This window comes from Lupinus angustifolius, chromosome LG11, assembly GCF_001865875.1.
Source record: "Lupinus angustifolius cultivar Tanjil chromosome LG11, LupAngTanjil_v1.0, whole genome shotgun sequence".
Classification (NCBI taxonomy): Eukaryota; Viridiplantae; Streptophyta; class Magnoliopsida; order Fabales; family Fabaceae; genus Lupinus; species Lupinus angustifolius.
The window spans coordinates 6,470,253-6,486,899 of record NC_032019.1 but is presented as its reverse complement, the minus strand read 5'-3'; the positions used below and the strand labels follow the sequence as shown (position 1 = coordinate 6,486,899).

At 33.0% G+C, this 16,647-nt stretch overlaps 2 protein-coding genes across 2 annotated transcripts; one reads left to right on the top strand and one right to left on the bottom strand.

Annotated features, from left to right (window-relative positions):
• On the top strand, window positions 1,855-6,591 carry LOC109361019 (protein NRT1/ PTR FAMILY 3.1-like). The gene is made up of 4 exons (XM_019606300.1): window positions 1,855-2,068; window positions 2,205-2,422; window positions 3,098-3,648; window positions 5,522-6,591. The coding sequence occupies exons 1-4, from the start codon at window positions 2,002-2,004 to the stop codon at window positions 6,405-6,407; spliced, it is 1,722 nt and encodes a 573-aa protein (XP_019461845.1). The 5' UTR covers window positions 1,855-2,001; the 3' UTR covers window positions 6,408-6,591.
• LOC109360965 (dihydrolipoyllysine-residue acetyltransferase component 4 of pyruvate dehydrogenase complex, chloroplastic-like) lies at window positions 7,203-11,944 on the bottom strand. Its single transcript, XM_019606221.1, has 6 exons — window positions 10,844-11,944; window positions 10,290-10,481; window positions 10,093-10,180; window positions 9,930-10,000; window positions 9,739-9,822; window positions 7,203-7,565 (listed from the first exon to the last, which is right to left on the bottom strand). Exons 1-6 carry the CDS (start codon window positions 11,735-11,737, stop codon window positions 7,461-7,463), a joined length of 1,434 nt encoding a protein of 477 aa, XP_019461766.1. The 5' UTR covers window positions 11,738-11,944; the 3' UTR covers window positions 7,203-7,460.

The following is a 16,647-nucleotide window of genomic DNA, read 5'->3' as shown; positions in this document are numbered from 1 at the left end:
TATCATATTCTAGATTTCTCTCATTCTTTGGCCAAAAAACCAATATGATATTCTTGAGAATTATTATTATTTGAACTTTTTTATCTTCTTTCTTTTATGTTGGTTCTTAACGAATAACATTATTACTTTCGATTTCACTAATTAAGTCTTTTTTTACTCTCATTCTATACAATTTTTCTTTATATTTTTTTTGAAGTATATGGTATGCTTGGAGAAGAGTAATTAAGCAAACAAATCAACAAAATGTCAAAAAGGATCCAAGCATTCTCAATTCAATTATCTTTTGTCTAAGTTGAAAGCTGTCAACATCCATTCTTCATATTGAGGATGTTGAAATATATTTTTATATTTTACGTTATTGTATGGAATTGTACGAATAATTAGTTTAAACTCACTTACATTTTGCATAATAAACCATCATTGACCAACGAGCGTTGGTTCAAGTGGTACATGTTTGATTCCCCTTAAGCAAGAACCCGGGTTCGAGTCTTGTGGATGGAAAAAATGCTTGTTGGGAGAGTTAGCCTCACTTACCTGTGGATGTGCCCGGCTCGGACAGGATTGCCTCCAGTGCGAGGATACCTGTGGGAAACCAAAAATAAACCATCATTGTAAATTCAATTTTCATGATTAAAATATATGTTAAATTGATAAGTTAAGAGATAAGTAAAATTAAATTTCTTATATGTTTTAATAATAGGTTGATTAATTTCTTTTCCATCAGTCCATTCATCAATTCTATTCATTTAATCAATGATATATTCTTATTGTTGAATTTCTAATAGAATATGTATTCAAATTTTAGTACATAGGTTTTCGCACATTCTCAACTACAATCATTCAAAGTAACAACACTCTTTATTTTGAGAAAATTTAATTAGTATCTTTCAAATACAAATATTCGATATTGGATATTGGGTAATTGTTTTATTTAGCATAAAGAAGGGTATTCTCTAACTCAATGTCTTTCAAGTTTCAAGTACAAATGGGTGATTGCTTCGCTTTTGAAAATCATTCAATCTAGTTATTTGTTCCATTTAATTTCCATTTAATTTTCAAATCAGTCAAGCAAATTTGTTTATAATAGGGAAATATTCTATAAATCAAACCCCACGATATCAATTAAAAATGTAAGTTAATAATATCTGACTAATACTTGTAATAAATTTCTAATAGTTATCAAATCATTATTATTGATTATTTTACATTTTTTTAAAACTTAAATAATTTAACATGTCACAAGGTACTCTAATTTTGAGAAAACTCATTGGAGTTCCCTTATTCAAAATTCTAATATATATATTCTATATATAGAGAGAGACGTAGTTAATTGATTCGATTAGGATATTTAAGAGAATAAAAATGTTATAATTATTAATTATCTTACATTCTATGAATGAAAAATGTTGCAAAATTTAGACAAAATTTATTGTGACATGGTACCTTTCAACAAATATTGTATCAAGTTATCAACTTCACAATAATTCAAGTTTTATTCACATGTTAACACTCGACCACCTAACTATTGTATGTTACAAATAAAAGTGTTAATTATTGTTAGAAATAGAGAGGATGAAGATTAGAAAGGGCTGAACCAATTACACTACGTACTTGGCAGTCATATGGTAGTTAAGTGGTAAGGGTGTAGGGCTTAGAAAGTGGAATAATAAAGATATTTGGTTCAAATCTCACATATCACAAAATACTAACATTTGCCTATAAAGAAATTACAGTAATTAAAAAATATTGAGTACTTTGAAGTGATGAACTGCTATACTCCCCCAAATGGTAGGAATGTGGAAACATTGGCCTTAAGACTTATTAGTTATTAGAGGCCATATATAACTGTACAAGTGGAAGTGTGAACGTTTGACAAACAGTGATTGCATGCGTGGATAAGCTCATGTCCTCAAAACCTCAACCTTAGAAACCTTATAAATACTTGAACTTTGTAGCTATTGTATGTATTAGCTAGAAGACTAATAAGGTTTTGTAATTAAGATGGAGAAGAATGACAACTATGCTAGAAGGAAAAAGGGAGGACTTATCACAATGCCCTTCATCTTTGGTAAGCTTCAAGTTCTAGTGTATCCATAATTTAAAATAAAAAGCTTAGCTAAAACTTCCAAACTTAGTATATCCTAGTGCTACTTTTATATATGATTTCAAACTTATATATAAGGCTTGTACTTGGTTTGGTGCAGCTAATGAGATTACTGAGAAGTTGGCTGTAGTGGGTTTCAATACAAATATGATTAGCTATTTGACAACACAACTTCATATGCCATTAACAAAAGCTGCTAATACTCTCACTAACTTTGGTGGAACTTCAAGCTTGACACCATTGCTTGGTGCCTTCATTTCTGACTCTTATGCTGGCAAGTTTTGGACTATCACTGCTGCTTCCATGATATACCAAATAGTAAGACTCTCTCCTTCTATTATCTGAATATTAGAGCAAGTTTTTTATGATTATGAGCATATTTTTATGGTACAGAAGAATTATAGGTATATAGATAATCCAGTGTAAATGAATTTTAGCATAAACAAAAAAGCTGGTCATAGCTATACATTTTTTTTTTCATTTTATGTTTCGGTGAAGATATAGACGCTAGAACTTGATTAAGACCTCACTAATCACTACTAACTTGTAATTAGAAATAGGATATATTTCACTTTGTTATATTCATTCGGGTAACAGAGAACAAGAACGGTGGAATTTTTATCATATAAAGTGTGCATAGAGACCAGGAGGAAAAAATATCGCTGGAAGTGAAAAATATATAAATAAATGGTTGTGATGCAAATTGTATTGCATACATGAGTTATTTCATATTTGTGTGAATTATTTGTGTAATAGTGATGACATTCTCACGTCACTTTTTATATATATTACAATTATTAGTGAAGATAATTTCCCTCCTCTAAGTAACATCACACTTAAAACTAATTAAATGCATTTCACCTACGATTCTTTTCTTTTCTTCTTTATTTTATGAAAATGTAACATAGCGAAACTCTATGTTAATTTCATTCTACTATACATGCATGATGATGAAAAAATAACAATTTTCTTTATTTGTAACCATTCTATCAGGGGATGATCACTTTAACATTATCTGCAGTTCTACCACAATTAAGACCACCTCCTTGTAAAGGTGAAGAGGTATGTGAAGAAGCCAGTGCAGGACAATTAGCAGTGTTGTATATCTCACTGCTATTAGGGGCTCTTGGATCAGGTGGAATTAGACCTTGTGTTGTAGCATTTGGTGCAGACCAGTTAGATAAATCTGATCCAAAACAGACAACAAAAACATGGTCTTATTTCAATTGGTACTATTTTGTCATGGGTGCATCAATGCTTGTGGCTGTGACAGTACTTGTTTATATTCAAGATAATGTTGGGTGGGGATTAGGTCTTGGAATCCCTACCATAGCAATGTTTATCTCAATTATTGCTTTCATTGTTGGGTATCCACTTTATCAGAACTTGGATCCATGTGGTAGCCCATTTACTCGATTGATACAAGTAATTGTTGCTGCATTTCGTAAGAGGAATATACCACACACTGATTTTTTATACCGAAATGATGAATTGGATGCATCTATTTCGCTAGGAGGGAGGCTTCATCATACAGAACACATGAAGTAAGAGTCTTTTTTTCTTCTTTGTCATAGATTTTGATGAGAATGAGTTATAATAATGTCATTAATAACTAAAAGGATTTGCTGAAACAAAATTGAGGCATATCCTCGATAGTACCAAATAAAAATGGTGTTTCAAATTATGTTTCGAACCAAAATATATCATATTTAGTTAAAAAAATTATTTTTTTTTCTATTTTTATTTTAATTTTATTGATACATATTTTTAAATATCATTTAGGACAAAAGATAATAAAAGGTAATATAAAAATGAGTTGGGGAAAGTGAAATGACAACTTTTTATAAGGGTAAAAAATACGAGAATAATTATGGTAAAAAGAAACATAAACCATATGCAAAATTCTTTGTATATATTATCTGTCTCATAAAAAGTCATATTTAAAACATGTTTTACGCATTCTCTTTAAAATCTCAAATGCATAGCATGAGCATCAATTGTAATTGCATCAAAACACTATTTCACAAGTATCACACATGCACCCAGCAGATATGAAACATGCATCGCATATGCATTGATCTTGCACCACCCCACTCCAATCTTATACTTTGCATGGCGTGTATGTGCACCTCCCATGCATTATGGGTGTTTCTCAAAACATTAAAAGTTTAGAAGTTTTGATTTCGAATGCAAGCATTAGTTACTTTGCTAAATATAATCCATTGAGCGTAAAAATTGCTCACGTACAAAACCTGTGTATGAAAGACTGGTCGATGATGATCAACATGGTCAATAATTCATATATCCAAGGTACAAAAATTGTTAATGATTAAAGGCTCACATAAAGACTTTTGGCAAATAATTTGTCTGGTGCTGATCCACTATAGCATTAGCAATTTAGGACACACATGTATACAATATTTCATGTTTTTTTACAAACTGATATGTTTATATCTACCCTAATTATAGACGTGATAGACTTGTGAGCCACTCTATCCATAAGATATTATCTAATCGATTTTTATAAGACATTTTATATTTTCTCTGCATCATTTATTAGTTTTTCCACATTTGTTCATATTAAAAGTTTTAATCTTTTCTATTAATAATATTAAATATTTTTTAAAATATTAAATGTGAATCAAACTGGTTCTTTTTAATATTTTTTATGATCATTGATAAAGATTATTTTGACTAACATTTTAATTTTGAGTACTGGTTTAAATTTTTATTTTTTCAAAAACCAGGTTGATACATTTGAAATTTTTTAAGTAACAAGTGAATATTCACTCCATAATAATTATAATTTAGTAATAATGCAATTAGCATAGGCGACTTTTGTCTGGCATGAATCTATGAGAATAGTTTTCTTGATTAGCACCGCATTTTTGTTTTTAATTTTTATAATATTGGGAACCATTAAGCTAGCTAGGTAACAAAAAATTTCTGTCATATGCCTACATATATATGTATCTCTACTCTCCAGTCCCTACCAAACCAAAGTCAAATTCATCATTATCTATATGACTGTAATAATATCTGAGCCTTCAATTTTCGTCCATATGATACTTATCTCCACTGCCAAACTAGCCTTGTAACTGGGGCTAGGTGAGTCCACATATTCAATCTTCACATATGTGCTTCTCACTACTACGTCATTTCTAGTTTTATTTCGTGTTTCAAAGTCTAAATAAATGTTACTTGTCTCTTTTTATCTTAATATCACCAAAGTTAATAATTGTTATAGTTGTTACATAATAACTGAAATCTACTTAGTATATTAGGTGCACCAATTGAATCACTAGAAGTAAATTCTGAATGAAGTAAAAAAAAATAGTTTTTTTTAAACTTCCCTCTTTTTTTCACGAGTATGAGAAACTTATAGAGAAAAAAATACATTTTTCAAATTTGATACAGATTTTTGGACAAAGCTGCTATTCTAACTGAAGAAGACAACAACAAAAAGCCCAACTTATGGAGACTAAACACAGTTCATAGAGTGGAAGAATTGAAATCTATAATCAGAATGGGCCCAATATGGGCTTCAGGAATCCTTCTCATCACAGCATATTCCCAACAAGGCACATTCTCCCTTCAACAAGCCAAAACCATGGATAGGCACCTCACCAAATCCTTCCAAATTCCAGCAGGCTCCATGTCTGTCTTCACCATACTCACCATGCTCACTACCACCGCCTTCTACGACCGCGTCTTCATTCGTATCGCTCGTCGATTCACTGGGCTTGATCGCGGTATTAGCTTCCTTCATAGAATGGGTATTGGGTTTGTAATCTCAACCTTGGCCACCCTAGTTGCTGGATTCATTGAAATGAAAAGGAAAAATGCAGCTAAAGCCCATGGGCTCATGGAATACTCTAGTGCTACAATCCCAATCTCAGTATTTTGGCTTGTGCCACAATATAGCCTTCATGGAATGGCTGAGGCCTTTATGTCTATTGGGCATATGGAGTTTTTCTATGACCAGGCCCCAGAAAGTATGAGGAGTACGGCTATGGCACTTTTTTGGACTTCAATTTCTATTGGGAATTATGTGAGTACACTTTTGGTTACTTTGGTCCACAAATTCACTAGTGGGCCTAATGGATCAAATTGGCTTCCTGATAAGAACATAAACAAGGGAAAGTTGGAGTACTTTTATTGGTTGATCACACTACTACAGTTTATTAATCTTATATACTATTTATTATGTGCCAAGTTCTACACTTATAAACCAGTTCAGGTCCATGACAAAGGGGATAGTAGTTCAGAAGAGAATCAACTTGAGCTCTCAACTGCTATTTAAGTACGAATTTCTAGGAAATCATTAGTTTAGGTTTTGAGTTTCTCCTTCTTTTCAACAAGTAGGAGATCATGTCCTAAAAATAATAACAATCATTAGATAGTAGTTGAAGGAATGTACCCATTAGCTCATATCTTTGCTCAATATATATCTCTTATAAATAAGCACAATAGCTTGGATTAAATTTGAATTTGCTCTTAATTTATAATTTTTTGCATCATTATTTTATTATTCATTGCTATATGGTTAAAAATATTTCACTTTATTTTAAAAAGTTATACATGTGATAATGTATATTTGTTCACGAAGTAAAAAACTTTACATTAAAAATATACCAAAATTTATTTTATTTCTAAATAGTTCTTCACGTTGGCAAAATGAAAAATAAATTGCATTATGAACATGAAAAGCCCATGGCATACCTTGTAGAAAAATGAATTGAGATTCATACTCCCTTTAAGATTCATACAAATGGATCAAATTGGCTTACCGATCAGAACCTGAACATGGGGAACATGGAGTACTTCAGTTGCTGATCACGCTACTTAAGTTCATTAATCTTATGTGCTACTTATTTTACACCAAGTCTCACTTTTAAACCAACTCGAGTGCAATCCGATTCAGATGAGAACCAAGTTGCATTGATGAATTGTACCTTCATCAAAATATTAGGTTGGACTGGTAAATACATGTATATATGTGCTTCTGTACAGGACAGTGATATTCATGTTAGAAGGAGGTGAATAAGAAATGAATGCTGACACTAATCGATCCTTATAATCCAATAGCAAATCAATATATGAAATGAATACTGGTTTATTAATTTATAGCAGAAACATAAGTTCACAATTTCACTGGAAGAAAAAAATCAGTTGCATCTCTCCTTCAAAATCTACTGAATGCTAGTAATTACTTGGGATAGACCCTCGGTATGAACAAAATGAAAGTAAATGATACAATATTAGGCATTAAGCAAAACAGGGAGCTCAGTGAACACAATCAACTCATCATCCCTTGGTGGATAAGCGCAAATAATTATGTCAAAATAATGAATGTCTATAAGGTTAAGCTTTCTGGGTTTTCAACAATTTTCGAGAATGTCTGAAGGAATGCAGCCAAGTCAGCCCCGTAGATTATTCTATGATCAGCAGTTACATTCACCTGACAAAGAAAGTTTAGAGCCAATGTATATCAATCACGTAGATATAAATAATCACAATTCCAGATATGGTGCCAATCAGTAAACTGACATAAATCCATATTAAAGCATGTCATTGTTCTGGGCAAAGTTATAAAAACAGGACTGGTCCTTATACTGGTATGATATGGCAATTATATCGGTGATGCAATTAAATTGGTCAAAATCCTACATGCTATTAAAAAGAAAAGAAAACTCTCAATAGATTGATGTGTTATTCATCCTTCATTGGAGACAAGTTATTAACTCCACAACATGTAGGTAATCCTTCCCTGATCCATCCACCTTTTTAACAAGTATGTAACTAGTCCTAGATTTTAAAACCCACTTCACTCGTGTTTCGAGAAGACTTATCTCAAAGTAAATAGAATGAACCTACTCTTTGATTACTACCCAGAACAAAACATTTACCCATAATATGATGCTTACAAGATCACACTCAGACAAAAATTTCTATATCCCTTTTATTTCAACAAAGTGCCGCTTCTCAGAAATTTGCAGAATTCTAATCTGGTTGTTCAAGTGTCCATGTGAACAGTAAAAGGATTGGAAGGTTCATAGTTGCTTGCAGATTTTCATTAGTTAAAACAAACACTATTGTCGAATGATTAAATATTAGAATCACAAGTCACAAATAAAGTCCCCAATGATCTTTAATTTCAAGTTACAAATCACGCAAACAAACTGACAATTGTACAGTTTCTGCCATAGATGACCCTCTCTATACTACCCACCATCCACAACACGAAACAATTACAACTTGTCCCAAATAATCCATGGGAATTAATTGCAATATTTATCTAATTGGAGATTTTCGGAAAGTGTGGCAGAAAAGGGGATAAAAGACACAATATGCAGCATTTAGAAACGATGATCTGGGCCAAAACAAAAAAATTCTTCAAATAACTTACTACGGAAGTTTTTTACAAAAAGGGGGTCAAAGAGTCAAATTTAGTTCCTCTACTTGATCACCAATATTTGTTCATTGAAGATGAAAGGAATGAAATAAAGTTCATATGGTGATTTGCACAGACATTGCAAGTTGTAGATTATAAAAGCTCACACCCCAACAGACCACCAAATTCAGGGAAACATACTCTAAACAAACACATTATAGACAAAGGCTTTGTTGCTATTGGATATTGGGATGTCACCTTTGATGACAAGAAAGAGAATAAGTACTGTGTCAAGTAACATGACTAAGAGGGATGGAACTTGGAAGTATGTCAAAAAACTACAAACTCTGCCCATATAGTAGTTTTAAGACACAACCCAGGTACTAAGAACCACTGAAACCCTCTTACTATGTTTCTGACATCTAACATGGTCAATAATCCAAGATTCAGAAGTCTAATAACGACTGTAGTTTTTATGAAGAGAGAAAAAGCAGAATTTGTAGATAACAATTGTATATCGTAAGCTTTGAAAGGCCTAAATATCAGTTTTCCTATGTAAGAGTAGTTGTAGTCAGAAATCCAAGAAGCAAGTCTTCAGAATTAAAGACACCTATTGCAAAGAGGACCTTTTTCATGCATGGTAGATTTAATTATGCTGACTATTGTCTCGTGTTTCAGATAAACTACGTCACACATTCCAATAAATACCCTGTTTAACCTTAATATGATGTTTTGTTTGTCCTCTCTTCAGTGAAAATAACTCTATGTAAACTGTGTATAAGCTCCTAACTCCTAAACTTTAAATGTTCATCAATTTCAGCTAGCTTCTTAATTTAAATCAGTTTTAATTTCATTGTACAATTAATAATTTTTTGACATTATTATTCAATTATGTATTACTTTTATCTATGTAAACTCTAATCATTTGATCCCCAAGCAAGTTCAGACTAAGTCCAGCTAATTATTTTAATAAATGATAAACAAAAAAGCATTATGGTGGAAATTTGAAATATTCCATAGAAACTAATCCTTCAAAACGCATAGCCAAATAGAATGCAGATGTATCGTGAAGTTTAGACTACGCGCATAGAATTAACCCACGTACATGACTCGGGTGCACTAAGAAGGCTGGCTATTTTTTTAATTTTTGCTCAGCTAAGCATGAACCCATAATTATTAATTTTACAAACTCATGGACTAGATTAGCCTAATATGAAAAGGAAATAATTATATAACTCACCAGCATTTTATTTTTGACGCTAAAGAATCCATCCTTATCTGCCAAAACGGTAGGCTTTGATGCTCCAACAGCCATGATAGCGCCCTAAACATAACTCGCAAAGTTTTGCAAACAAAGGTCAAATTACCACTGAACTGAGCCACTCATAATCTCTAAAACTGATATTTATAGTTCATGAGCTCATCACTCACCTGGCCTGGAGGAAGTATGGCGTCAAACCTGTCAACTCCAAACATTCCTAAATTTGAAAGTGTGAAAGTTCCTGCAGCCATAACGTAACACAGTTAGACTTGGGACAGAAGATTCCATTACCAAGAAACAAAACTAAAAAAGACGCAATTTTTTTAATGAAACCTGAATTATACTCTTGAGGTTGTAATTGCTTAGCCCGAGCTTTGTTCACTAACTCCTTCCATTTTTTAGACAAAAGGTACAGGTCCAGCTATAACAACAAATCAAGTAATTAATCGACCGAATAACTTCAGAACTCAGCACAATTCTATATTCTAAAATTCAGAATTCTGATTTGTGACTATTCACTAGTCACAGACCTTATCTGCATCAGGAAGAACAGGGGTAATCAAACCACCATTGATTGCCACTGCTACAGCAATGTTAATATTACTATTATATGTAAAACTCTTCCCGTCTTTGCAAGTAGCATTCACTACTGGATGCTGAACCAGTGCCATTGCAGCAGCCTTCGCTAGAATTGCTGTCATTGTCACCCCCTTTGGTTTCACCTGAGAATGCAACAATAACAACAAGATGTCTAAAACTTGAAATATCATATCCAATTTCAACCAAAAAATGCAATAAGAAGCAGGAACATTGGGTAGTTATGATATGCTAGCTACTCCCAAACATAGTCATTAGATTCGCTCATTAACTTTGCATTGTTGTTCAACACTTCTACATATTGTAAAAATTAACGACTCCTACAACAACTATACTCCAAGGTTCCTAAAAGACTAACTTTTTACATGTAATTATTCTAGAAGAATATAAATTCTTAAACTTGGTTCTCTTAAATAAGCCTCGTTCTTCTTTGGTCTCTTAAATTAAAATCTTATAACTATGCAACTGCTAGAAAGTATAAGCATACCTTCTCATAGAATGCATCAAGTGCATCACTGGTCAAAGGAAACCCAACACGGAACGTAGGTACAGAGAGACTCTCCACCATGTTCTTTGCAACCGCGGATTGCATTGTGGTGAAGGGAACAACACTAGAACCTGGAATTGGAGCCGGAGCAGAAGTCGAAGCTACCAGAGCAGCTGCAGCCTTCCGTGGAGCTGAAGTCACTGCCGGAGATGCCACATTACTCACAGTCGGTGTAATTCCGGCAGCGGCCTCAACATCCGCAGCAGTAACCCGACCGAACGGACCAGTCCCAACCACCGATTCAATGTTCACCTTATGCTGCTTCGCGATCTTCTTCGCGTTTGGTGTCGCCACGGTCTTTCTCGGCCCATCGGAAACCGCCTTGGATGGCGGAGGAGAAATTGACGGAGCAGGATTCGAAGTTTCCTGAGGAATTGGAGCTGCGGGTGCAGAGGCGGAGGCGGATTTGGCAGCCTTGGCTTTGGCCTCTGCCACTTCCGCCTCGGTCTCAGCAAGAAGACCGATCGGAGCGCCGACGGGAGCAGTTTCGCCCTCGCCGACTACAATGGCAGCGAGGATACCATCGTAAAATGTCTCAACGTCCATGTCAGCCTTGTCGGATTCAACGACAACGACACTCTCGCCTTTGGAGAGAACATCACCCTCAGATTTGATCCAAGAGACGATTTTGCCCTCGGTCATGGTGGAGCTGAGGGCGGGCATGAAGATTTCCCTGATCTTGGATTGGATTGCGGAGGATTGGCGGCGGCGAGTTTTAGCGACGGAGAAACGGCGCAAGGGGAAGGGAGTGGAGGAGAGAGAGGAAGAGAAGGAAAGGGTAGTTTTGGAATTTGAGGTGGCAGCGAGAGTGGTTGGGAGAAAAAGTGAAGCCATGTTATTGGGAATGAGTGAATGAATGAATGAAGGAGAAATTGAGTGTTTGGTTTGGTGAATGGAAAATGAGAGGAATGAAGAAGTGGAAGTGTTGTAGTGTTGGCGGCGGAGAAGTCAAGGGAGAGTTAGTTAGAGTGTTGTAGCTACTTCTTCACACTCTTAACATCACCCAATTTTTGGCACTCCCCATTTTCCTTATTACTTTAAACGGAAAGTTATGCTTAAAAACTACAGTAAATAACTTAATTGATTGAATCAGAAATGATTTATAAAAGAGTAAATTATACTCATAAGTTTTAGTGAAATTACACAAATTATCTTTACTTTTTTACACATACATAAATTCCCTAATTTTTATATTTTTATTACACTGACTAAAAATGTGATAAATACAATTTAGTTAAACACAAAAAATGATATATTTTAGAGACAATTCCAAATAATATGAGTTGGTACTTCTTTATTATTTTTGATTCGTTACGATACAATATAAAAGCAAATTAAACAATATATCTTTATAATTGTTGATGCATTTTGTAACAAAAAATAATAAAGATACATTGATTTGTATATTATTTGGACTTTTCTTTATAATATATCATGTTTTGTTTAACTTAATTGCATTCATCACATTTTTTATTTAAAAGATTATATTTATTTATCATGCATGCAGGGGTGATTAGTGTAATGGTATAAAAATTAGAGGTTTATGTATGTGTAGAAAAGTGATGGATGGTTTATGTAATTTCACTAAAACTCAGGGGTGTCAGTGTAATTATTTCTTTATAAAATTAATTAGTAAATTGACTAATTAAGTGTGAAGGTTTATATTGAGTGGTTGTATCAATCATAATTTACTCCTATTTATTTTATTTCATTTTTATATTTCTATACTAGTTCATTTTCATAAATTTTTATATTTATATTGCCTAATCTAAATTAAAAATAAATCGAAAGGTGTAAAAGATGAGTAACACAATGATTGGATATCATGACTCAATATAATTTTCATGTCGATATATGTTTACCTAGTCATTTAATCTCAACTATTTATTTTTGTACCCATCCGGACTAATTTCAAAAACTTTCATTGAACAAATCCAATATCACAAAATAGGACTCTGACCACAGGTTGGCCCAAAGATCTCCCAGACCCAAAATTGGTCATGCTCAGAATGCTTTCGGGTATGAATAGAAAGCTATCTAGCTCACGGTGTCACGGTGGCCTAATGGATTTCGATGATAGGTGGGACTCATGGGAGTTCAGAAAATAAAGGAGTGGGTTCAAGAAAATATTACCACTCTTGATAACGAAATAGTGCAGTGGTTATCTTTCAGAACTATTCTTTGATTTTGTATGGAATTTTTCTTTTCTTTTTATACTACAAATATATTTATTATCATCTCATGAGTAAGAAACTAATATGAAGCGCCGATTATTTCAATAAACATCATTCTAAAAAATGTCATACTATTATTCTAATAAAAAATGAGAAAAGCACACCACAACTAGACTTTACATTGTTTTGAAATACAAGAAATATAAAAAAGAAAAAGGTTTTTCCTAAAAAATGTAAAGGGTGCACGTTTGTTAAGGGGAGCATGGATGCATCTCACGTTCTACTCTGAGTTAGCACAATCCGGTCATACACGTTTATCGGTTTAACTTGATCATGATTGGAGTTAAATATGGTCAATTTTTATTGGATCTAGGATTGTGTTCGGGTTTAAAATTCAGACTCAATCAATATTTAGGATGAGGTTAGCAATAAACATGATCTGGTCGGACTAGTCCCATAATCATACACTCATCTTGTTTGTGCGTGTTTGTTCGATTGTATATAGAGAAATGACATTTTTTTAGTCAAAAATATTATTGATTCTCTATTTTTTATCATATATACATGAGTAAAAAATATATACATATATTATTTCTTACGTCAAATTATGTATCTATATTAACAATATTGAGAGGACTTTATCTAAATGGAGTATTATTATATTTAATCGGGTTCAAAGGCTTGCCTATTAATATTTAGGTGTTAGAAATTTAAAATTTCTAATTAAGGTGGACATCATATATTTGATACAATGATATCACCTATTTATTTCCGGTGTTACATTATAAATTATCTAATTACTGACTCCCCTTAGATTTCTAAAAGCTCGTAACGGATATGGACTTAATGGGTGGATACCTATCAAGGGGATAATGGGAACCCTTTAAGTTAACACATAAGAAAGGTTATGGTCCCCAACACGCCAAATCAAATTCAGTTTTCACCTCTCCTCATCAAAGTGAAAGCAAGTCCCAAGAGGAATCACAGATTTGGTTGATGAAGACCATCATACCACAAAACCTCTTTCAGAAACGTAGATCAAATGAGCACATCCAGGAACATTAATTCAGATATGACAGTGCACCATTTGTTTCATATATGCGTGTGAGAATCATGAAATTCAAGATCCTAGGATTGGTATTTCACCAATCATAAGGAATTCCCAACAAGTGATATCAGAACATAGGTTCTAAATTTTTATATGATTCTCCATTAAAGGTGTTTTCTCAAATCTTATATGAACCCTAATTTTAATTTGAGGATTATTGAATTATACTTCCGTTATTATGTTATAAATATTGGGAATATTAAAATGCTTCCCCACTGCAATCTTTTTTTATGAATCATAATTTTTTTTCAATAACTTTGTGATACATGTGAAAAATGTTTTATTTTCCTTTATTTGCCAAGATTGCAATAATTGGTTACTGTTTATAATGGAATGGTATTTTCATTTCAATGGATTCAAATTGGCTTTTAACACACCGTTTGAATTTTTTTTTATAATTAAATTGTGATTATATTAACTTAATGTTTGGGTAATTCATGTGAAGAGATATGTCCCGATTTTAATGTCTGCCATTCATAGAATGTCAAGTGTTGTGTGGTGTTCTTTTTTTGTGTGGCAATGTGTAAAAGGAAAATATATATGGAGTTTATGGAATGTATTTTATATTTCAGTGTACATAACATGAACGCACAACATTTGTTTACTATAGAGTTATTTGATAATGATTTACATTTGTGTATATTTTCTTAATCTGGATCCAATTTACATTTGATTAAGATGCATTTTTTAATACGTTAATATGTATGAATTATATATTATTTTTTTGGAATTATTGTGTGATTAGATTTGGTAATCATAAAAGATATTAAATCGAAAAGTTTTAATTCCATGATTATATTTCTTTTGTAATGGATCCATATTGTTTTTTCCTTTTGTCTGCTAATTATTTTGAATTAATTGATGCAATATGTTGCCAAAGTAACCTCTATTGTGGAAATTAATTGAATTACACATATGAGTATGAGATTATTTATGTGAATTGTGTTCGGCCCAAAGGAATACACAATTTGGCCAATAATAACATACATGTGATGATAAATATGTAACAATTATAAAAGTTTTTTTCATGTGAAAGACAATTGTTTGACAGGACTAATTGTTAATATTTGATCATTACATTGAGAGGACCACTTAAAAAATTCTCTGTTCAAAGACTAGAAAATGATGTTGTGCTGGGTATCTTGTGTTGGGTCTATTATGTAAACATGTCTTATTTTTTATATATATTACATGACTTGTTTGTTGAGATTTAAACATGTTATTAATTCTTTGTTATGTGGATTTAGTGTCTTTTACCAATGCTACAAATTTTTCTACTAAAATTAGTATCATCCCATTGCTGAATGGGACAAACTTTAAGGTCTAGAAGGAAGCCGTAGAAATTATTATCGGCTGTATGAATTTGGATCTGGCACTTCGTGTGGAGAAATCTATTTCCACTGCGGAAAACCTCGATGAGGCTAAAATAGAGAAATGGGAACGCTCTAACCAAATGTGTCTGATGATCATGAAATGCTCTATTCCATATGCGTTTCAGGGCTCTATATCTGAGGATGAAAGTGCAAGGAAGTTCCTTGAAGAAATAGAACAATTCTTTGCCAAGAATGAAAAGGCAGAGACGAGTAGCCTTTTGGCTAAACTCATCTCCATGAAGTATAAAGGCAAAGGGAACATAAGGGAGTACATTATGGAGATGTCTAATCTCGCATCAAAACTCAAGTCACTTAAGTTAGATCTTGGTGATGACTTGCTCGTGCACTTGGTTTTGATCTCTCTTCCTGCACACTTTGGGCAATTCAAAGTGAGTTATAACACTCAGAAGGACAAATGGTCCCTTAATGAGCTTATATCTCACTGTGTGCAAGAGGAAGAGAGGCTGCAGAGAGATAAGGCTGAAAGTGTTCACTTGGCTATGACCCCTCAAAATAAGAAAAGAAAGAGCAATAAGGGTGTTGCAAAAGGGCCTTCTTAGAAAAAGAAATTGAAGAGTAATGGGGAATTTACCTGTTACTTGTATAAGAAGCAATGACACGTGAAGAAAGAGTGTCCTAAATATGCCTCATAGTGTGTAAAGAAGAGTAAATTTCTAACTCTTGTTTGTTCTGAAATTAATTTGGGTTTTGTACCAATGATACTTGGTGAGTAGATTCTGGTGCTACTACTCACATTAGTATCACTGTGCAAGGTTGTATATGGAGCTGACAGCCAAGTGATGATGAAAGATTCATCTTTATGGACGATGGCAAAAGGGTTGCAATTGAGGCTATTGGAACATTTAGATTATGTTTAAGAACTGGTTTTCATTTGGATGTATTTGAGACATTTGTTGTACCGTCTTTTAGGCGGAATTTAATTAGTGTTTCCAGCTTAGACAAATTTGGTTTTTCTTGCTCTTTTGGAAATAATAAAGTTAGTCTTTATCAAAATTCAAATGGTGTTGGTTCTGGTTCTTTAATTGATAATTTGTACATGCTTGATGTTTCCAGTTCCACTAATGAAAT